At 41.9% G+C, this 24,402-nt stretch overlaps 1 protein-coding gene across 1 annotated transcript; it reads left to right on the forward strand.

Annotated features, from left to right (window-relative positions):
- The first annotated feature begins 88 nt into the window (after nt 1-88).
- LOC119888955 lies at nt 89-24,167 on the forward strand. Its single transcript, XM_038699794.1, has 4 exons — nt 89-222; nt 1,911-2,473; nt 2,527-2,797; nt 23,917-24,167. Exons 1-4 carry the CDS (start codon nt 207-209, stop codon nt 24,165-24,167), a joined length of 1,101 nt encoding a protein of 366 aa, XP_038555722.1. The 5' UTR covers nt 89-206.
- The last annotated feature ends 235 nt before the right edge of the window (nt 24,168-24,402 follow it).

Genomic DNA, 24,402 nt, shown 5'->3' on the forward strand with positions numbered 1-24,402 from the left:
TACAACTAGGCCCTTGTACTGACCTAGTTTTCTGAATAAGTGAAGACACTGAAACCTTCCCACTCGTCTCACTCTTTCTCATCTTCCCGCCCTTATCTGTCACATGCTAAATTTCTCCCTTCTAGCACTGGTCTTCACATCCTCATCCACAGCTTCACCTCTTTATTTTATGTTTCTTCATTCACTTCATCCCATCACTTGACCAGATGATCAGCTCAGTGTGTAAGTCAATAACTTTTACTTTCATTTATATTTGTTTATTCACACAAGTGTACACAAAGTGAAATACGTCTGTTAGGTTCTTTCTTGATGATGTTGCTGTTTTCTGCTCATCTTATTTCTTCATCTGCCTTTCATGTTTCTTGAAACAAGTATCAGTCCACTGTTTTGTGTTTGCTTTCCATCTTTATTAAACATCCTGTCTGGTCAACCTTTGACGCTCCTCTCACTCTCAGGCCTCTCCTCACTCATAAAACCTTTATACTATCTCTATTTTTATTTACTTACTCATACAGTATTTAATTGACTGAACCAACCGTACCATAAACAAATTACAACAAGATAACAAATTAAAAATATAATAAGAGATTTGTATGGAACAAGGTTAAAAATTAGCTTGATTATATTTTACAGGATTATAAAATGTCACAAATCACATTCAGTACAAAGTGTACAGAGATTACGCATGACCTCCAATGAACACCACGTGACTGTAATAATCAGGTTTGTGTGTTCTGTGTTGGATATGTTTTTTGATGAACTATTTTTTATGTTATTTGACAGAAAAAGCATTTCATATATACACTATTGTTTCCAATCTGTGTGGCGTGTTTGTGTGACTGATTTTACTGGAAGACTGCTTTCAACAAAACATCTGCCATAGCCTACCAAATAAAAATATTACATTGAATCATGTACACATTTTAACAAAGGGTTTCGCAATGACTCAGGGGGGTTAAAATGGTTAAATTATCTACAGTATCTTTGATTTGGTTTAGACTCACATTAAAACATATTCAATTCAATTCAATTTTATTTATGTAGAGGCAGAAACCTTGAGCAGAACCATGGCTCAGGGTGGGCGGCCATCTGCCTTGACTGGTTGGGGGTGAAGGAGAGAGAGAGAGAGAGAGAGAGAGAGGGCGAGAGAGAGAGGGCGAGAGAGGAACAGAGAGAAAGAGGACAGGAGAGGAACAGAGAGAAAGAGAGAGGGTCCTTAACATAGTGGTTAAGGACAGTGTAATGAGTGAACTCGGATGAATAGTAGTTTAATGAATAAGCAAAAAATATATTTTGATACCAAACAGAGAACCAAGCAATTGCTTGTAAACGTTGCAGGTAACTGATTTCCTGTTATTTCTTGTGTGACACAGAAGTATGAGGCACACAGAAACAACCACATCCTGACCCACTTGGTGTGTGTCTTCCTGTATACCTTCTTTCTGTGACCCTTTTGCGTTTGTGTTTTTTTTCATTGAGATGAAAATGGGCTGCATATATGCATGCACCAAATGCTTGAAAACGTTTTTTTCAATTTATTGTATTCTACCATAAATGGTACTATGATCTTCAAATGAAAATGTTTCAAACTCTGTCCTGAAGATGACACTGAGCTCTAACTGGAGTTTCTGACATTACTTTTGGTATCCACTAGCAATATTAGTATATTGTTCCACATCTGTCTGAGGCATCACTGTCAGCCAGAGTGAGTGACTCATTTAAAGCCTGACACAATATCCACATATTCAGTAGTAATGGTGTTAGTGGTACAGGCAATATATATATATATAGCAAATTAAATTTAGAATATTGTTTTCTAAATAATAATGATAATGTGTTATTATAGCATGCTGCCATTATACTTACTGGTATTTTCTATTTCTTTTTTGTCTTTTTATTGACCCATATAGTCACCATGAGGGCCATCCTAGTTCTGACTTTATTCATGTTCATTCTCCTGATTCCTGCATCTTCTGGTGTTAATCAAACACAGAACAGCCTCACCACTTCTCTCCCAAACAACATGACAGCATCTGCTGAAGCTCAAGATAATAAACATTCTACATCTGACAGGACTACTATGACATCAGCATCACCACCGTCATCATCTAAAGTGCCATCACACAGTGCCATCACAACAACTAACCAACTTTCCACCACAATCGCAAACCTTGCCTCTAAGTCCAGCAACAGCAACAAGTTATTGATTTTTGTCATTTTGTTGGCCATCTTGGTATTGGTGCTCTTCATGGGATGCCTCTATAACATGAAGGACCAGCATTCAGGACAGGACAGGTCTGTCCCCAGGCTCCTACTGAGTGTGAGGGAGAGACTGAGGGCAGGAATCGGTAACCTGGAGGACCGAATAGGACTTCGCCTCTGGCCAGGATGGAAGAGAGGAGAGGAGGAGGATGAAGAGATAGAAGGAATACAGGGAGAAGGAGCACAGAGGAGAGACAACGGGGAGAAGGAGGTAGTCATATGGCAGTTCCTCGCCTGACTGTAAGGTCTTATCCCATTTCCAAGGAAAAGGGGGAATACAGTGACGAAGACAGTGAGGAAGACAGTGATTCTTCAGACGACTACTCCAGTATGGAGGGGGACAACCTGAGAGAGAGGGCGCTCAGCAGAAAAGAGGAAGAGGAGAGGCAGCAGAATGCGAACGAGGAAGGGGAGGAAACGAGTAGTGCAAGTGAGGGAGGTCAAAATGCTGTGGTAGGAGAGAGCAATGGAGATAAAAAAGGAAGCTCAGAAGAGATGGCATTAGTTGGCTCTCTGAAGGAGGATGTCAAAAAAGGTGATTTATGTGATGTCACTGTCCTGTAGTGAAGCATCATTGAAAGGATGCCAGATTGTAAGTGAGTGAAATCGTTGATCAGGGATCAGATTTAGAAGGAGAAGGAACGTGATCAAATGTGTGATAAATGTATGGTTCATTGAAGGTTATTCTGTGCATCTTTGTGATCTTCTTCATGTCTTTGAACAATATGTCAAACATTTAATAGTGACTGTTAATGTATGTTTAATTTTGTAAATGAGAAAATGTTGTCGACAAACAATTCTTTAAACACTTAAACATGTGTCGAGTCAGTGTGTGTGTGATGATCTTAAAATAAACCTTCAAACAAACTCTTGAAGTATTTTCTGTTTTGAAAAAATATTGACATGTCACACCTGAATTCAGGTTAGCGCAGATAGAATACTTAATCATATATCAACATAACAATAATGTCTTAATATGTTAATATATGGTAATGTTATAAATACAAGATTTTGGACAAAATTAATGAGTTTAATAGTCAGAAGTGAAGAGTAATAATTTTCACATTTTTGGGAGCCATTTTATGGTGAATCATCACTTGATTATAACGCCATGAAAATCTCGAGATAATTGCCACATGTGGTCCTTGCAAAAGTGATATGATATGATATGACCTTGACATTTTCAACTTCACTTTACCTGGCATACAGTATATCACATCTTGGACATTTATCATGTTCTGGGAGAGGCTTTTCAGCTATTATTTTTATCATAAATATCATCATTATTAAATACTAAAATGCAGCCAGGCACAAATCTTCAGACTGAAATTCACCTGAGAAAAAAAAACTCTAAGTAAGTAAGTAAAGTATATATAGTATTTGTATAGCACCTTTCACATATAAAAATCACAAAGTGCTTCACAGTAAAATGTAATAGCCTGGAGACGGTAAAGCTCCTTCTTGCTCAAACAAGTAAAAAGACTGTTACAGTAATCTAAACGAGAGGAAATAAAAGCATGAATGATCATCTCCAACTCACCCTTTGACACCAGTGTTTTTAATTAGGTAATATCCTTAGATGGAAGAAACAGTTTCTGACTAGTTGTTTGGAGTGGTACTCTAAGGACATCACTGAATCAAAACAGCACCTAAGCTCCTGAGGCTCAGCTGGACGGACGAGCCTAAGTCACCAATATGCTGTTTAATCTGAGGGATTCTACTTTCAGGGGCGATAATCAGTGTTTCTGTTTTCTCTGAGTTCAGAAGCAGGAAGTTGTCACATAACCACTGTTTAATACGGGTCAAGCAGTTAGTTAAAGACGACAATTTATGGAACTCAGTTTCCTTGATTGAGCAATACAGTTGAATATCATCCGCATACAGATGGTAAGATATGTCACTGAATTGACTAATTATCTGTCCGAGAGGATATATATACAAAAGGAACAGGATGGGTCCCAAGACAGAACCCTGAGGTACCCCACACGACAGTCCTGCAGCTTCAGACATGATCTGATTTACATAAACACAAAAACTTCTACCAGAAAGGTATGATGAAAACCATTTTAAAACCGATCCAGACATCACAACCAGATCATGGAGTTGGTTTATCATAATATTATGATCAACAGTATCGAAAGCAGATGAAAGGTCCAAGAGAACCAAAACTGTGTATTCCTCAGCTGACATCAGAATGTCACTAGAAACTTTCAGTAATAAAGTTTCTGTGGAATGCATTTTACGGAAACCAGACTGGAATTTGTCAAAAGCTTGTGATTCTCTAAGAAAAGGGTAACTTTTTCTAGAATTTTTGACATGAATGGAAGTTGGGATATCGGCCTGTAGCTCTTAAGTTGTAATGGATCCAAGCTGGGCTTTTTAAGTACAGGGTTAACAACAGCATGTTTAAAAAACAAGGAACGACACCAGTTAAAAGTGAAGTATTAATCATCTCCACAATACAGGGGCCAATAGAATCAAACGCTTGTACAAATAGCACAGTAGGGAGAACATCCATAGGACAAGATGAGGGTAGTAGAGGGGTGACGTCCTGTAATGTCACAGGTTTAAAATATGACCAAGAATGAGCAGAAGACAGGTCACATGCAGAGTTCTGAGTAAGCGATGGTGAGATGTTTGTCAAACAAGATTTTAGGATTTTGCTTATTCAAGGATATAAGCTGAGAAAAGAAGCTCTCGCGTTTCTCAGCATCTCGTTTAAGGTACCCGTTAGTTCTCTCAGATGAAGCCTATGAACTTTGAGTTTAGAAGATTTCCATAGACGTTCACCTTTTCTACAATTTCTCCTAAAACTCTGGATAGTTTCATCAACCCAAGGACAAGGTTTTTATGGGAGACAATGTTTGTTTTAACTGATGCCACTTTATCTAAAAGTGCTAAGCACTGATAATAAATAAAAACATCTGCATTACTGCATCCCATCAGTGAACATCGGTCAAACAAGGCAGAGAACCTCTCCGCAGCATCATGATTAATAATCTGCCTTTGGGCCCTAATTCCCAGGGGCGGAAGATCCAGAGGAAAGTTAATGTCAAAGAACACACAGCTATGATCACTCACATGGACATCTTCTACACGAGCATTTACTATATCAAGACCAAGTGAGAAGACGAGGTCCAGGGTGTGGCCCTTAATGTGTGTGGGTCCAGTAACATGCTGAGTAAAATTAATAGAGTCTGTGAGAGATAGGAGATCCGCAGCTGTGTTACATGCGATATTATCTATATGCAGGTTAAAGTGACATGCAAACGTTCTCGTCATTCCTCTTTTTCCTCCTTGACTTCATCCTTCTTATTGTCTGCCATCAACAGTGTTGTAGTATGTTAAGTAAGTAAGTATATTTCTTAAAAGGAAGGTTTTTGTTCACAGTTTTTTTGTCCACCTCACAGTAGTGAGAGCTCATGCTGGCTCAGCAGCAGCTGTCATTGGCTGAGCACGGAGAGCTCTGATTGGTTCTCAGTCTGTTTGGCACATCGTCCAGTTGGCTTCAGAACTCGTATAACAATACTATGTGCATGTGCACGTGCAAATGTTAGGGTATTGTGTTTCACAGGTGACAATTTATGTCAGTGTGTACTGATGTACTGTATAGGACATTTGGGTTGTGTTTTTGTGTCTATGTTCCTATATTTGTGTGCTGATAATAGACAGGGATGGACACTTTTTCTCAGATGTATTTGGAGTACTATGTTTATAGTGATGTCACGTTATCTTATACTGTTGTTAGAGACTGTGTTTTATTGTATGTGATGAAAATGACAGATTTGTTCAATCTACATCCTTTAACCGCATCCCAGAGAAAGTGGAGAGTAAATATGTTAGTGGTTTGAATAGAGTCAGCTAATTCTCAAATTTTCATATTGTTAAAGATTCCTGGGTGCAAAAGACAGCATCATAACCAGACAGTGCCAAAGGCATGTAATGGTCGAATAGGCCCTCAAATACAGTTGCATAGGCCATGTCCATCCATGCATCCATCCATCGTCAACCGCTTATCCTGTGTACAGGGTCGCGGGGGAGCTGGAGCCAATCCCAGCTGACATTGGGTGAAAGGCAGGGTACACCCTGGACAGGTCACCAGTTCATCGCAGAGTCTAAACATATGTGTTATGTTATATATTTGTGAATGAGGCTGGGTTCTTTGACCTCCAAACATCTCCCCAGGTCTCAGGCCACTGTTGCAATGTCTTGCATGCTGTTTTTTGATGAGACATGTATAAATCTATAACAAAAAGCCTTAGCAACAAACTGAGGGCATAGACAGAGTTTAATGTACGCATTTACCAGTCAGAAAGAGTCATATGAAGTAACACTGCTGAGTTGCATTATGGGAACTGTAGGATTGTGTGTTTTTGGAGCATACTATATTTTGACGCTTCAAGTCTTTCTTTTAACTTGCGCCCCACTACAGTAACACTGGGCATTTGGCTGCACTAGTGTTAAAAAGACACACAGTATTGTAGCAGAATGATGGGTTGTTAGTTCTATTTAACATGCACCAGCATTGTCTGTGTTTTTAGAATTTCACCGCTATGAAATAGCCATCTGAATAAAGACTTTTTACTGTTTGTCAGAAGAGTGCCTCGAACTTTTCTTCCTTTTTCCTACACAAAGGGGGCTTTGGAATAAATTGTGATTTTTTTTGTATCAGCATATATTTGGACTCCCTGTGTATAGCACATGTGTTCTTCTACTGGTGTGTGTGTGTGTGTGTGTATGTGTGTGTGTGTGTGTGTGTACCAGTCCATGCATCTCTTGGGTCTGGTAAAAGTCTCTACTAATTAGAAATTTTCAGGCAGAAAAAAGCAAAAACAATTAGGAACAATAATATCATTATCATTATCAGTTATCACGATTACTACTTTTTCATGGATGTGATTTCTCAGGACGTCTGTTTTGTCCATAGCACTTGCACTAATTTTTAACAAGATTTGGATTTTATACCCACAATTCCTGATCACATCCCTGATTAATATTGTTATTGCATTAAGTCAGCATCACTACTTTCCTTATTTTCTATACAAGAGGAGCCTCCATGACAAAAATCTATGAAACCATGATGTGTTTGTTTAGAAAACTGTCCACTGTGCTTGATTGTTCTTCATGAATGACCAGCCATCTTTCTTGCTGATGGTCAAGCGATTCACTTCATAGGTGGGCAGGTCTGAGCTGAAGCCTGACAGCCATGTTCCAGTCTTTCTAGTCTAGATTGTTAAAGAGCTAGATCAGGAGTCCTCAGAAAGATTTGTTTGGCTTCAGATTGAAAACTGGGGCAGATCACCATGGTGAGTGGTAAGTGGTCACCGAAGGAGATGACAAGCATTTCCATTCATTTTCAGAGGGGAACAGGGTGTGTGTGTCGACTGGCTGTAAGGCACTGGCTTGGGCGTGGTCAAGAAAGATCAGTCATGCTGAGTCTCATGGGTAATCCTGGACGGAGGTAAGCCACCGGTACACGACCATTCTCTTTTTTTTTTTTTTTTTTTAAACCTGTCCTGCCCAGCAGCCTGGTATAGAGTATAATGACCTGGATACCATATTGTGCCAGACAGATTTTACTTTAACAAGAGAGTATTAAAATACTCCTTTGTCTGTTTTATTATTTATTTAATTATGTATTGATTTGTCACCGGGCCGGACAGGGGGGCAGACACGGGGATGGGGGGGCACAAACAGACAGCACAGAGAAAGGACAACACCTGCAAGAGAAGGGGGAAAGGGGGATGGAGGGTGGGGACAACAGGGAAAAGCTGTGGGAAACACCAATTGCAGAAAGCAACGAAACCTGCAAGAGAACAGAGAGGGGGGCTTGGGGAGGAGAAAAACAACAACAAACAAACACAAACAAAAAAAACAATAAAAATAATAATAATAGTAAAAGACAACCAGCCGAACAGCAGCAATAAACAGCTGACATATTAATGACATATTAAGACAACTAAGAGAACAATGAAAACAAGAAACAGTCACACACACTAAATAAGCAACACAACACAGCCACGAGAGCTGGAATAATAATTAATTTAAATAAGTAACTGAAAGAAAGGCATCAGGAATAATTCTACCAGGGACAACCTAAGTTTGTTTGTGTCTGTGTGTGTCTGTGTGCGTGTGGGTGAATGTGTCTGTATGTGTGTGTGTACATGTGTGTGCGCATAAGCCTGTTAAAGAATGTAGTTGTTAGAGAGAGTGGGACGCCACGACTGTAACAGGCAGGCAAGAACCCCAGTAGCCAATAGGGGTGGAAGAAAGAAAAAGAATAAATCAAATCAAAAAAAAACAAAGACTCCCAGATGCACCGCGATGCAAACGCAGAAGACCCCGACCCAAATGCCAGTTGACAACGTAATGCCGACGGAACGCAAAAGAGGAAGAGCAGCGCCCGGACCGACCGCGGCGCAGACACAACATAGACCAGTGCCCCCCCCATCCAGCACCCCACCGCCGCGCAGCAAACAACCACAATGCCCAAATGCCACGCAATCATCAACACCAATGCACAAGTGACGAGCCCAACGCGCACACTGCGCGAGCACGGCGACACCCATGCCCAGCAGCCCCCCGCGAATCCCGCGTGCGAGGTCGGGCAAATGAGAGAGAGCAAACGGAACAACACGACAGCGAAAGCCAGCGGAGAGAGACACCAGCAGCAAGTCCCAGCCCGGCAGCAAACGCGCCGCACAGGTCACCGTGCACCCACCAATAAAAGTCCACCGTCCCCCCAACCGCCGGAAAAAACTAAGGCCGCCGGCGCCAGCCGACATCCCCCATGCCCAGCGCGCCCCCCGGCCGCCATGCAACACCAGCCAAACCAGCAACGAGGCAAAATCAACTAGCTCAGCTGCATGCCACCAACAACCCACCCATCCATCAAGGGCCAAGAACTCCAGGCACAAACCCAGAACAAACCGGAGCACAGCCCTGCCCCGCACCCACACTGCACATCCCGAAAACTAACTATATACCTCAGTATCCAGAGGGGTCCAACAACTGGCCGACAGAGAAATGGGCAAGCACGGATCCGAGGCCAACGAAGCAAAACAGGAACGCAAACAGGTCCCTCCAAGCCAACGAGGAGATGCCTCCCCCGGACTCCAACGCACAAACTAAACGCCCAGCAGCCATCCAGAGACCCTGCCCAGGGAAAAAGTATAATGCATCAAGATGCATCGATAATCGCCCCACAATCCCACCGCAGACCCCCACCCCCAGAAGCCAGGACACCCTGCGACCCCCCAAAGCGCAAAGGACCCCAGACCGCATGTCCAGGGGGAAGCTGTACCCCGCCCCAAGGAAGAACAGCAGAAAGCGTGCCGGAAGCTCGCTACCGCCAGGGAGCGATAACGCGGGAGAACCAGGCCAACGGTCCCCCAGCCCAGCCAGAGGCATCCCTCCCTACAGTGCAGCCAGTGACAGCAGCCCCCGAGGCCGATCTCATCCCCGGACAGGGGCCCAGCCCCCCCAGTCAAGCACCCCCAAGGAGGAGCACCAAAACCTACCCCGACAGCACCGGTCATGCGCCCCAGAGACTCCCGAATGCCCCCACCGTGAGAGAGCTGGCAGGGGGAAGCAGCGGGAGCCTCACCTCTGCCGAAGAGGGCCCAGGCGAGGAGAGGAGACAACGGGCCCCCAGGCCCAGGGACACACCACCCGCCCAGAAATGAGCAAAGGCCACAAGCCCGAGTCCGCAGAACCCTAGGCCAAGGGCGGGCCCCCACGCCAGGGGAGCCCGACCCCCCCACAGCACCCCCAACGCCGGGGCTCCAGGGGTAGGACACGAGGCCAATGAGAATCTCTCCCACTCCTTCAACCCCTCTGCCTGCCTCTGTAAATGTATTGTTTTGTGTTGGATGCATGTCATGGATTGTGAAGTGTTGTATGGTGGAGTGAAGATAAGGTGTGTGGTAACTAAGGTGCAACTAAAATTGGAGGGTAGTTGTGACACAGGCACCCCACAACTGTCAGGTAGTGGAGCCTCCCATCGTGCCCCTCCCACCCCCCAAGCCCTCTGTGTCTAATGTGTAATTAAAATTGAGGGGCAGGCAATAAAGCAGCCCCACCCCCAAACGCCCTGCAGGCTGCCCGTCCCCCAGGATCCTAAGGGTGTATGTTGTGAGACATGACCAAAGGGGGAAAGGTGAAGGAGGTCATAGGGAGGCTAGAAGACCAGATTCCTGACTGGCCCCATCATTTATTCAGTCCCGTCCCCACCCCCCTAAGCAGGAGGACACCAGGTCCCTCCAGCCCAGGGCTTATAGCAAGAGCCCCTCTAGCACCGGTAGCACCCCAGAGTCAGTGACAACCCCGCCCATCCCAGGACGGGCCCAGGGGGGCCCAGCCCCCCAGCGCGCAGACCCTCCCCAGACCCAGAGGCTCCAAAGCCCCGTGCCCCAGACCCCCACACACTCCCGAGGCAGGTCAGTGCAGCCCCAACCCAAAGTCCAACAATCCCCCGTCCTCGCCGGGGCCCCTCCGGCAGCCCCACTGCTAACCCCTCACCTCACCGCTCCCCACAATCAGCAGCACTCCGAGCACCACCAGCCCCCAAGGGAGCAGGTCCGGGGCAGCAAGGACCCCACCCAAGGACAGAACGGCCCAACAGCCCAGATCCGAAGGTCGGCCCACACCCAGGAGGCAATGCCACTCAGGCCAGGTCAGGCCAGAAGACCCCACCCCCGCTCCCTTCCCTCCTAGCAGCGAAGCATCCCACACACAAACCCCCACCGTCCCCAAAGAAAAGAGACATTCTCACTGGTCGATCCCGTGATAGACAGACGAGCTTTGGAGCGCATTGCATCTGTGAATTTCATCTGTACAAGGAAAAAACATGTAACCACGTTTTAATCACAGATATTTGGGGAAATATGCTTGTTTGCTTTCCTCAGAGAGTGAAATAAGAAGAATGGTATTAGTCTCATGTCTGGCAGAAATTAAAAAGTTATTAATACTTAGTATAACTTAAAGTTATACTCGATAACTATTTCTTGATAAACAACAGTGTATCCATCCATGCAGAGTCCTGTCAATAGAGCAGGTTGCCAGATACAGTCTGTGCACACAGGAGAGTATTAGTAAATTAGTATTCAGAAGAAGAGGCTGGCTTCAAAACGTTGTGTGTCAAATGTTAGAATGAATCACTATTATCTATATATTATCACTACTATCAGTTTTCATTAGAGCTTGTAGATGTGCTGTAAAAATAGAATAAGAGCATAATTGGTAGTGTTTCATATATTTATATCACCCAAATCAGTCAAACTCAAACTACAAGTTCTGAACATATTCCCAACATGCCATATCTCTAAGAATTTTATTCTCGACAAAAAACCCCAAATGAAATTGCATCACCTCATGCAATCAGGCAAAAACACACAGAGAAGAGCTGCACGTAGTCACTGCAGCCAGCTGTTGAAATACTTCCAGTGCGTAACTCTCCCTACAACCATAAATTGTTCTTTTGTTATTACACAAGGTAGCATCTTAATGTGCTTGTATGATATGCATCCATTTGTCTTGGATTGATGAGTGGGATCAAGTAGCAGGGAAGGCTAAGATGGGACAGACAGACGCAGTAAACAAAAAAGTACTTTTGCTGGAGATTTAGCTCTTCATCAGGCTCAGCTCAGAGAACTACATTGCTGTGTGTGAATTAAAAATCCTTGATTATATTTCTACGGCTTAGCTTTTTTTTCAGATTATATTCATCTTGTAGTTGCCTGCAGTACAGGCTGTGCCCAAGGCCTTTTTTATCTCAGGACTGGTCTTCATAGTTTATCCCCAGTATAATGTTTCTACAAAAACCCTGTCGGGAGTTGGAAAATATCTGGGAATGCTTATTGACTTACAGTGTAACATAATTTACAATTATATTTACTATTAAAGAGACTTTTGACAAGAATTGTTCTTGCATATGTTTATGTAATACACGTGATGTGCATGGCCTGTAAGCACCATTGAGGTCACCAAGGTCCGCACCTCGGTATTGAGTCTGAGTAGCATTTAATAAAAGTTGTGAAGTAATTTCCCAAATATAACTTACTTTGGTGCAGCAAAGATATATAAGATAATATATACTGAAATGTGCAAATGTGCAAAATTTGGTACAGTTAGCCCCTTGTTGGTGCTACAGTGTAAAAATCCCATTCATTTCAATAGGATTTTGAACCACAGCACATTTTGGCTCATAACTACGCGTCACTACATCGCACATTCATAATTCATATGTCTACGTATTTGGGGGATGCTGCTGACTCGTATGATATAGGACACGCCTCTGTGCGATGATGTTTTCCTTTCACAAAATTGCAAAAACTGAAAAATGTATTTTAACTCCACCGAAACCGCAAGTCCCATCGGCACCAAAACATATCTAGACAAGGCTGATGCAAGCTCCCCACATTAATACACAAAAAACTGTTCCAATTATAAGCTAACAAATTTTTGCAAAAAACGCTAAAAACACAATGTGATGTAATTTCTAAGGTTTGGAATGGCTGATCAGTGCCAAACTTGAGGACCTTCCATGGTATGCCCCCCTGATGAGCTGTGCAAAATTTGGTGTCAATCGGCCTCTAGTTGGGGCTATTAATCGTATATCAAATAATGTTCCCATAGACATCCATTTATTTTATGTCTGCGTAACCGCAAGTCCATGGCCGTTTATTCTCCACAGGCCCCCGGAGCCACAGCAGGACACCTGGGTTGACTCGCGCGCCCTCCACGGGGCAAGTTGGTGGCTTGTGCTGGGAGGCTTGGACCCCGCTTACAACTGCTTGCAGTTCTAGTTTTTTTTTTATTATTATTCCGTGCGTTTTGGCCTAACCAGATACCAGATTCCAGAAGTGCTACAGACACGAAACTCACAAGGTAGGTTCACACCCATGAGACGATGGAAGGCGAAAAATTTGCTCACTTCTACCTCTAGGGGGTCCAGCATACGAAGGCGCATATCAAAAAACCTTGTATCGTTGTTCGGGGGATGCAAGTGAATCTCCTGGTACAGGCCGCGCCAATTCCGCCAAAAGGTTTTTTCGCAAAATGGAAAAAACCTCTTTAATTAACTAGTAGAGTAGTAAATAAAGGCCAGCTTTGCACGCTCCTGCGAAACAGTCCCTTAAGAACCCTATGAGATTCCTGATATTAGTTATCTATTGTAGCAGACCTAAAAATTTTTGTTATGCATTTTAATAAATTTATGAGAATTGATACCCAATATTCATAAAATCAAAATTTCCTCGTTAAGGGCACCACCGGAGTTGTTGTAATCCTAGAGTCTCCGGACCTCTAGGTAGTTTTGAATAATTATACAATTATTACTAGTGATCAGTTAGTTAATAACCGCTCAATTATCTTAAATCAGTCAGTCAGTCTCATATCTAAAGGGTAAATTCTCTTGGCAGGAACTAGAAATAGGCAACACACACAGCTCTTGATTATATTACAGTGAATTTATTCTCTAACTAAGGTGAAAAAAAGATTGTTGGATACAGAGAACATAAACATTTGCTGAACAATGAGCCTGGAGGTTCGATTGTTGTTCGATTGTGGAAGCATTTGACTCATACGGCATAGAAGAGCTAATTAAAGTAAACTAATGCTATAATTTAGGAGTTGAAATGGGCATCTGATCACAGAACGTGTGTTAAGTCTTACTGCTTGTCGACAGCCTGCTTTTGGCCTGTTGCACGGGTCCCACGCTAGCTGCCGATCCTGGCTTTTTGCTAGGGATTCTCCGGGGTTCTCCGTGTCTGATTGAAAACACCTCCTCCGTCTGGCAATTCGGCTGTTTTCAGGTTTCCTTCGTTGTAGCTGGCGAGACCACGTGGCTTGGTCTGACCTCGGTGAAGTTGGCTCGACGAAAAAGGCTTAAAATGGAACTTGGTCGTTCCTGAATTAGTCCAGTGTAACTTAACGAACTGCTAACTTTAACAAACAAAAGAAATAAAGAAAATAAAACAAACTGAAGGGCAGATCGATTTCTCGGCACTTCACGTGTGTAGCTTCTTGCGAACAAAAGGCCTGTTTCGCTGGTCGACTGAGGGCGTTGCCTGGCGAGGCACGCCACGTGCGTCCGAAGCGTCCAGCGAGCAGAGCAGAGTGGAAGAGAGCCAACAGCGAAGAGAAAGAGAGCGAAGCGAGGTCGCGTGTTGCTCTTTTGTTACCTGGGGCGTGGTTCCCCAGGGGGCGTCTCAGGTTTCCCATGGGACTGCCTTTCTAAACTTAATGTCTAAAGAAAAGAAATCTATTTGCACGTATTATAATCAAATATTTTCCACAATCAAACCTCAATGGTTGAACGGTTGTACTGTTCTAAGTTAAGCATTTGGTAACAGGAAACAATTGTCACATAATTGGTCAGGATATTTTTACATTTAAAGGCATTTCCGACGAGGGCATGTAATACTTATTTCGTCCACTTGGGGGAGCTCAGGTTACATGAGGAAAGCTTGGATTAAATCAAAGATCGTCTCTCCTTAGGAACTGGGAATATTGTTGATTCATCCTTAAATTCAAGCTGGCGATTAAGAGTATAGTAAAACATTTCTTTGTCATCATTTCTAAAGGAATTTTGTAGGAAAGTATTATGAACAAGCATTGATTACATCAGATGAAGGAGTGTCTTGCTGAAAATAAAAACACTGCACAAGTAACTTCTTTTCAGCACTAATATCAACAACAGATAGCAACAACAGTTAACATAACTACTCAAATAGAGGCAAACGTAATCAGGTAACTAAAGATTTAATTAAATGCTTTGAGTCTTTGGAGACTGCAGTCTTTTACATTGAAAGTTCAGTGTCTGGACCATGTCACACTTGGGTGAGACAGGGGTTTCCTTTTTGATGTGGTAATAAAACAAAGAATAAGGTCAGTTGCCACGGAAACATGTGTGGGGGGCCAGTTTTGATAGGCTGTTTAGGGAAATGCCAATGGCTGGTTCGTGTCCCTTTGTCAGTTTAACAGTCAGGCCCCGCGTTATCAGCTTCGGAATCAAAAAGGTGCCAGTTTTATGGTCGGGATAGCACTTAGAGAAAGCAACTTTGACCCTCCCCTTCTTCTCTGGGGAGGAGAAAGGAATTTAGGGTAGCTCCAAATTTATTCAATGTAAAATGCACAAATCCACACCGTTGTTCACTACACTATATACAACTACATTAATTAAAGTATAGTGTATTATAATCCTTATGCCATCACAAACATTTAAGAGCCCTATGAAATTCATGATATTACAGTTATCTGTACACAAATAAATTAATTAAAGTATAGTGTATTATAATCCTTATGCCTTGCTAATATGATGGGACAAATATCTAGATAAACATATAGGTTAATGCAGAGAATCTTGCTTCCTTGGAGGTAACTTGTTGATTGTGTGAGACTTGAACTGTTTTCTGGGGTTTATCTTTTGACATTGCCCACCATGGGCCACAGCGGTGCAGTCACAAGTCTATTTCAACATAACACCTTAAGCCCTAATAGTTGAAGTTTCAGAGAATGTGATGTGACCAGCGCTGTTTTCTGGGGTTTTTCTTTCAACATTGCCCACCATAGGGGCTGCAATACTGCAACAATAAGTCTAATTCAACAAAACACCTCTAACCCATTAGATTCATCTGAGGTTTTGAGAGTTTGTCCACAGCACATGTTTGCTAGCAATGTAACGATTGCACTTTAACAGACCAGCTGAATAACTGAAAAACATTTATTCTTACAGTAATTTTGCTTAAGCACTCACAGTTCTTTCCATCTTTTAGTGACTGCTGTTCAATCTCATAGTTGTTCAAAAGTTTTGGTAGCTGATGCTACAGTACTTTAGCTTAGCTGTTAGCGACTTTAGCTTAGCAGCTAGCGATGGCTTCTCCTTCTCCATCTCTCTCCTACTTTCTCCTGCTCGGTGTGTTAGATTTTCAGTTAATCCTCTGCCTCCTTTAGCTGTAATGGTACGTGTAATAAGTGTAGTTTATTTTTAGACATGGAGGCGAGGCTCAGTGATTTAGAAGTCCAGCTCCGCACCTTGGTAGATCAGTCTTTAGCTACTGTAGCTAGCCAGTCCCCGGTAGTCGGTGCGGAACGGCCTGAGTTAGCCTGTGGTAGCCGTCCCCCGGGATCTCCTGAGCAGCCAGGAAAGGGTGGCTGGGTGACTGTCCGAAGGAGGAATAGTCGCAAGTCCACGGGGCATCATCAACCTGTTCACGTTTCTAACAGATTTTCCCCACTCAGCGACACACCCACTGAGAAACCAACTCTGATCATTGGCAGCTCCATTTTGAGAAACGTGAATTTAGCGAAGCCGGCGGCCATAGTTAAGTGCATCCCTGGGGCCAGAGCGGGCAACATTGAGTCTTATTTGAAACTGCTGGCTAAGGATAAACGTAAATACAGTAGATTGTTATGTGACTCCCGGCCAATCGGAGGTCACTGAGATTAATGTTGAGTCGGTGTGTACATATGCAAAAACAATGTCGGACACCGTAGTTTTCTCTGGACCCCTGCCAAATCTGACCAGTGATGACATGTATAGCCGCATGTCGTCATTCCGCCGCTGGTTGTCGAGATGGTGTCCAGCAAACGATGTGGGCTTTGTAGATCATTGGCAGACTTTCTGGGGAAGACCTGGTCTGATCCGGAGAGACGGCATCCATCCCACTTGGGAAGGAGCAGCTCTCATTTCTAGAAATCTGGCCAAGTTTATTAGTGGACCAAATCCATGACAACCCAGAGTGGAGACCAGGAGGCAGAGTCGCAGTTTAACACACTTCTCTGCTCCTCCATTTCAGGAGTTACTTAGTGAAAATCAAAGGTAAACAGAAGAGGAGCTGTGCATAAAACCTCATAAAAATTAAAACCACAAGAGCAATAGTGCAAACGAATAGGAAATTAAATGTGGACTCTTAAACATCAGATCTCTCTCTCTAAAGGTGTACTAGTAAATGAACTAATATCAGATTATGATATTGATTTATTTTGTCTTACTGAAACCTGGCTGGGTGATGGAGAATATGTTAGCCTAAATGAATCCACCCCTCCCAGTATTAATACTCACATTGATCGAGGCACAGGCGAGGAGGTGGAGTTGCAGCTATCTTCGACTCTAGCCTACTAATCAGCTCTAAACCTAAACTAAATTATAACTCATTTGAAAGCCTTGTTCTTAGTCTTTCACACCAAGTTGGAAATCACTACAACCAATTCTTTTGTTATAGTGTACCGAGCACCTGGTCCATACTCTGAATTCTTATCTGAATTTGCAGAGTTTTTGTCAACTTTAGTCCTTAAAACGGACAAAGTTATTATTGTAGGGGATTTTAATATTCATGTGGACGTTGAGAATGACAGCTTTAGTACTGCGTTTATCTCTCTGTTAGATTCCATTGGCTTCTCTCAGAGTGTTCATGAACCGACTCACTGTTTAACCACACCCTCGACCTTGTTTTGGTATATGGTATTGAAATTGAACATTTAATAGATTTAATAAATTTTTCCTGATCTGAGAACTTTACCATACCATGGCTGTTAGAGAGACTGATGTTTTGATTTTAGACTACAACATCCTTTTAGTCTAATTGTGTGAGGTCCTTCAAACAGCGATAAAACGTATTTTGTGAAAATGTTGATTGAAAATGCAGATAAGCTCATTTCAAAAAGATTGAAAATGTTGTATATATTTTTTCATGTTGGCAACCATTGTATGACCAGTTATTGAAAATTAGAAATGTGAATTTCGTTGAAGGCTTGCCATCTTCTTTATGTGATGATACATGATGCTTTAGATAAAAACAATTTGTTGATTATTGATGATTTAATGAATGATGCTAGCAATAAGGTCCAAAATGTGTTTACAAAATATGTGCATCACAGAATTTAAGTTGTTTATATCTAGTTTAGAATTTGTTTTTTCAAGGCAACGTTAGCCGTACTATTAATTTGAATACCAATTATCTTGTTTTGTTTAAAAATCCCAGCGATAAATACCAAGTCATGCTAATGGCTAGACAAATGTTTCTTGGGAAGAGTCATTTTTTTATGGATCGTTTCGAGGATGCCACGAGTGTTCCTTACGGTTACTTGATGATTGATTTTAAAGCTAAGACACCTGATGATTTCAGACTCAGAACTGACTTGCTTTCAGACTTGCCTGTTGTGTATGTGCCTAAGAGAAAGTAAATAAACATGTCTGATCGCATTAAAAGAAACCTGTCTTTACTGCAAACTATGCACGAAGCATCTCCATCTCAGAGAATGAATATTATTAAATCTGCATCACCAGACCTTTTGGTAGCATTATGTGAAATAGCTTACAATGTTTTAAAAGGTAAAATTCCTTTAAATAAGACACAGTATCAAAAATTTAAAAAGGCGGGGATTAGACTACCCACCAATAAAAAGAAAAAGAAGACGATGCGAACAGTCTGGCGGTTTTCTTCTCCCCGTCCTGAGTATCGCTGTGCCTTTTATAACGAGTCTTATTGCTTCAAGACAAACTTAGATGACTATGGAGTATGCACAAAAATGTTTCTGGTACCTAAACAACAACTTGATCTTTTAAGAAGACCTCCGGCACACGAGTCTATTCGAGAAACTGTTGAAAATGACCTGGATCGCACTATAAAAGACATTCTGGATTAAAAGACTGAAGATCTTCATGAAAAAGCAAACAAATATTCCATCGCATTGCAGAGATTTCTCACCATGGTAAAACAAGGAGAAAAAGACCAGAACACACTAACTTTGTCAATGCCGGTCGCTGAGGATTTTCACTCTTCAGAGCAGAAGAATCAAGAAGGAAGAGATTTTGTTTTTGAAGAAGTTTTAAAAAACATGCCAGGAATAAAGCTCAGCATATTCTGGATAAAATGTCCTCCTCAAAAAACATGTCTGCATGGACTGAACGTGGGGAGTTTGTGTTAATGTTATTAAAGGGTCTCATGTGTATGACTTGATAAGAGGAGTGACTGCGTCTCACAACGTGTCTGACAGCCAGAGACCTACAGGTTGGGATGAATATCTGCAATCGTTGGCTATATTGAATATACCTTTATCAGTTGTACCAAATCAACAGGTCAAAAGAAAAATTGACGAGATTAAGACAAAGACATCTGGAGAATCTTCTCCTCTTATTACTGGATCACCATCTACACCTCTTGTTACCAGAGGGCATCGATTAGCAAACAATGAAACAAGTCCCTTTGTATCTCCTGAAATGTGATTGGAGTGATTGGATTTGAGTGATTGGATAACTTTTTAATTGTTTTTAATCGTTGTTGGTTTTAAATAAATACATTGAGACATATTTCAAAAACACATTTCAAAGTGTTTTTATTTATATCACCATAATAACAAAAAACACTGTTGTACACGTTTCAATCTATAAATCATTTTGATAATGAATGGCACACAACTTCTAATATTATTATACACGTTTATTACTATATTTAGTCATTACATTGTCATAAGATAACCCTCTAGCCATGTGGTAAAGAAAAAACACACAATGCTGACCGCACACTACAGAATCCACATCTTGCACTTGTCTAACAGAATGTTGCGTGGACTTACAATTACTGTTGAGAAAGACAGAAAGGATTCAGGAAAATGTGAGTATACCAGTGTGTTCCCAAAATTGTCAAAGAATGATCCCACACCCTGCTTGTCAATATAGATAGCGACCCAGTGTTGTCCTCCCAGGTGGGAGGGGTCTGTGTTTACCACCAACATGGCGGGTCTCTTTTTAATAACTGATTTAGGTTTTGACAGTTCTATCGTATTCATACTATCGTTTGTTAAAGTTAGAAAAAGTCAATGAGAACCTGTCTTCTTGATGATATCTCAATTATAGAATCATATGTGGGATAAATAACCACATTTATTGTGCGTTGAAGCGGATTTCTAATCTAACACTACCGTTTGAAATGAGCTACATATGGTCTCCGCATCCTTCATCAGGGCTCAGGTTCAAACAGAACAGACTATATCCATTACAAAACTCATCGCGGGTTATGGCCATAGCGTTGTTTTTAAGATACTTTCCAGTTGCCGAGTACAATTGATGATACTCCCTGATGGCATTCCCTCTGGTAAAGTTAGGTTGAAAGGGTTTTGAAGGATATTGTTGGACGTCAACGTATAAACATAAAGACTTTATATCATAATGGTTAAATGTAAATACAATAAAATTCTACAATAAAATTAGGTATTTGTCCCAAGAATATATTTTCTTGAGTATAAACACGAGTGCCTGTTGGGACGCTAAAGTTTTTAAGACAGACTCTGTCTATGGGATATTTAACATTGCCATGCGTTAATGCCTTAGCGTGTGCGTGTGTCTTCTCCTTGCTTGTTTATTTTTTCTAGTCTTAGTATGGGTCTTCTTATTTGTTGTTCAGCTACGCCTCTTTGGTGGGGAACTCCCTCTTTTCCCAGGCGGTCGTTTTATTGGTCGGGGGGGCCACGGCCACTATACCCGACCCCTCTTGGCGTGTCTGTCCATGACGTTAGTAATAACATCCGTAGCTATGTTTTTAGCAGCTGTCTTTAAATGAGGGGCAACAAATGTAAATCCTTGCTTGAGTAAGGGGAATGCTAATCTAAAAAATCCCCTAAAGATACCCCCTAACCCTGCACCATACTGAGCACCGAACCCGCTGTATCCTGGTAAATCACTTACTTTGCATTGTGAGCATATGGATGGTACATATTTGCTAGATAATAAAGTGTAGCTTTATTATCACTTTGCTGTACGTAAAAGAGATATGTTGATTCTGATCTGTCTTGAGAGAAATCTCGATACTATCAATGTGTGTTTTGCAGAGCCTCAGGTAGTGTCTCTCATAAGTATTTGTGATCATATGGTTGTTTGGCCTCGATATATTTACTATTCTTAAAAGAGGGACGTAACTATCCCCTACTGTTTGATGATCAACAATATCGGAATAAACAAATATATTATACATCCGTACATTAACATCGGCAGGATGTGGCGCCAAATATGGCATCTGTGTCAACACTGTGTTAGTGTGTGGCTGAGATCTAAATGTTGCAATTCCCTCGTGAGTTTTAAAAGCCGCTCCGGGGATAAATCCCAAAATTTATGCAAGTTTTCCTTGAAACGTTAATTCTACATCTCTCGTTGGTAAAATGCTTACTCTGTTTGTAATATTGTTGTAATCAAGCCATGTCGTTTTCAGATAAACAGCTATTTAGTTCAGCTATTATCTGTGACATTGTCGTATAGAACCCCTCTGTCGCTGATAGAACTACCCTCTTATTGGATTTTTTATCCATCACAACAAATTTTGAGTCTTTTGATGAAAAAGATTTCCATGTTTTGGATATTGTATTTCTACCAAACCCACCCTGTATGTTGAAAGTGTAAAGGCTTGGATAGTTTCGTTCTAAAGTTTGCTATTATATTGTAAAATAATGCAGACGAGTTGCTGGGCAGGGTGACAAAAAAACCCTCTGTATCCATTTATACGTGTGTTTGTAAGCTGCTAAGGTAGCTGTATGACCTGTTTTTCCAAAATCCACGAGTTAAATTTATCTGGCCATCCGACCCATTTGATTAACACCATGTCCCGGCCTTGTCTTTTCTTTCTCGATAAAATCTTTTAAATGTTTTTTTTTAATCTATAATAACCTATGGTAGCTCATATAATGTTCTATGTAATATTTCACCATCATAGTCTTTTAACCTGTAAACAGGAGGGTCCCTTGACACGCATTCCTTTACAGTGAAATATTCATCTGTATAATTTTGCTCATAACCTTTTTTACTTTTTTATCTTTTGTCTTATACAAGTTGTCGTTTGTTACATCAATTGGTTTCATTTTAATACTACGATGATAACTATGATTGTAGGAGTCCGTTTGTCAAATCTAGAACAACATAGTGTCCCATCTGTGTCACATATCGCATTGTTAACAGATTCACACAACAGTGTTCTCATCTCTCTAAGGTTCTGGAGAAAGCAGTTGCTAAACAGCTGTGTGACTTTCTACAGAGCAATAGTTTATTTGAGGATTTTCAGTCAGGATTTAGAGCTCATCATAGCACAGAGACAGCACTGGTGAAAATTACTAACGACCTCCTTATTGTATCAGACAAAGGACTTGTCTCTGTACTGGTTTTATTAGATCTTAGTGCTGCATTTGATACCATTGACCATCAGATCCTATTGCAGAGACTGGAATATTTCATTGGCATTAAAGGAACCGCACTAAGCTGGTTTAAGTCCTATTTATCAGATCGATTTCAGTTTGTACATGTTAACGATGAGTCCTCCATGCACGCCAAAGTTACTCATGGAGTTCCTCAAGGATCTGTCCTTGGACCAATCCTCTTCACTTATATATGCTTCCTTTAGGCAATATTATCAGGAAACATTCCATAAGCTTTCATTGTTATGCAGATGATACTCAGTTATATCTATCGATCAAGCCAGATGAAACTCATCAGTTAGCTAAACTTCAAATGTGCCTTCAGGATGTTAAAACCTGGATGACCTGTAATTTTCTCATGTTAAACTCAGATAAAACTGAAGTTATTGTTTTGGGGCCTAAGCACCTCCGTGACGCATTATCTAAAGATATAGTTTCCCTGGATGGCATCGCCTTGGCCTCCAGCACCACTGTAAGGAATCTTGGAGTTATCTTTGATCATGTCGTTTAAGTCTCACATTAAGCAAATTTCAAGGACCGCCTTTTTTCACCTACGTAATATTGCAAAAATCAGGAACATCCTGTCTAAAAATGATGCAGAAAAACTAGTCCATGCATTTGTTACTTCTAGGCTGGATTACTGCAATTACTTATTATCAGGCTGCTCGAAAAAGTCAATTAAGACTCTTCAGCTGATCCAGAATGCTGCAGCACGTGTTCTGACAGGAACCAGGAAAAGAGATCACATTTCTCCTGTCTTAGCTTCTTTGCATTGGCTTCCAGTAAAATCCAGAATAGAATTTAAAATCATTCTTCTTACCTACAAAGCTCTTAATGGTCAGGCACCATCTTATCTTAATGAGCTCATAGTACCTTACTACCCCACCAGAGCACTGCGCTCCCAGAATGCAGGGTTACTTGTGGTTCCTAGAGTCTCCAAAAGTAGACTAGGAGCCAGAGCGTTCAGCTATCAAGCTCCTCTCCTGTGGAACCAGGTTCCAGTTTGGGTTCAGGAGGCAGACACCATCTCCACATTTAAGAGTAGGCTTAAGACTTTCCTCTTTGATAAAGCTTATAGTTAGGGCTGGCTCAGGTAGTCCTGAACCATCCCTTAGTTATGCTGCTATAGACCTAGACTGCCGGGGGATTTCCTATGATGCACTGAGCTCCTCTGTCTTCTACTTTCTCTCCCTCTGTATGCAACCTTATCCCATTATTGCATGTTACTAACACAACTTCTCCCCTTTCTGGTAGTCTTGTGCTTTCTCGTCCCTCTCCTCTCTCCTCCTATCACTTCCTGCAGGTTTTCTGGCTCTGGAGCTGTGGAGTCTGGATCTGTGGCTGCGGGTCACCTGCTGCCCCATCATTAACATTACGATGGTTACCATTAACACTATTATAAATATCTGTACCATTTTTCATTTAGTCTATAGCAACATTACCTTCACTGTGTGTACCTCTGTGTGTATATTGCAGAACTGCAGCAGGCCGCTGTCCCAGAGCTACTGTATGCTCCTGAGTCTCTGGCTCCATCATCTCTCCTGTCCGGCTTCCAGTTGTCAGTGGCTTCCATTTCTGCTGTCCTGTTGCTGGTCTCTGGTCCTGCTCTCCAGTTGTTGGTCACGTCGCTGGCCTCCTGCTCGCCCTCTGGAGGACCCCCATCCTCATCACCTCCAAGAGGTTTCTGTGATGGTTTCGGGTTTGGTGATTTTGCTGTTAGTTGGTAAGCGCTTCCTCTTTCAATTCCTGTCTCTGTGTTGTGTGCTCCTGCTCATGTGCTACCATTGTGCCTCATCAATCACTCCCCTTTTGGTGTATATTAGTGTGTTCAACAGGTATTCCAGTGTTCATTCTTATCCTTGGTGTTTCCTGTGGACTTATTACTGGATTATGGATTATGAAAAGTCATCGCATCCATAATCCATCCAGACCAAACTGGTTTCATCAAAGACCCACAAGCAC

The sequence above is a fragment of the Micropterus salmoides genome, unplaced genomic scaffold (assembly GCF_014851395.1).
Source record: "Micropterus salmoides isolate LMB-PRFRI ecotype aquatic unplaced genomic scaffold, ASM1485139v1 Ms_hic_scaffold_1, whole genome shotgun sequence".
In the NCBI taxonomy this organism is placed as follows: domain Eukaryota; kingdom Metazoa; phylum Chordata; class Actinopteri; order Centrarchiformes; family Centrarchidae; genus Micropterus; species Micropterus salmoides.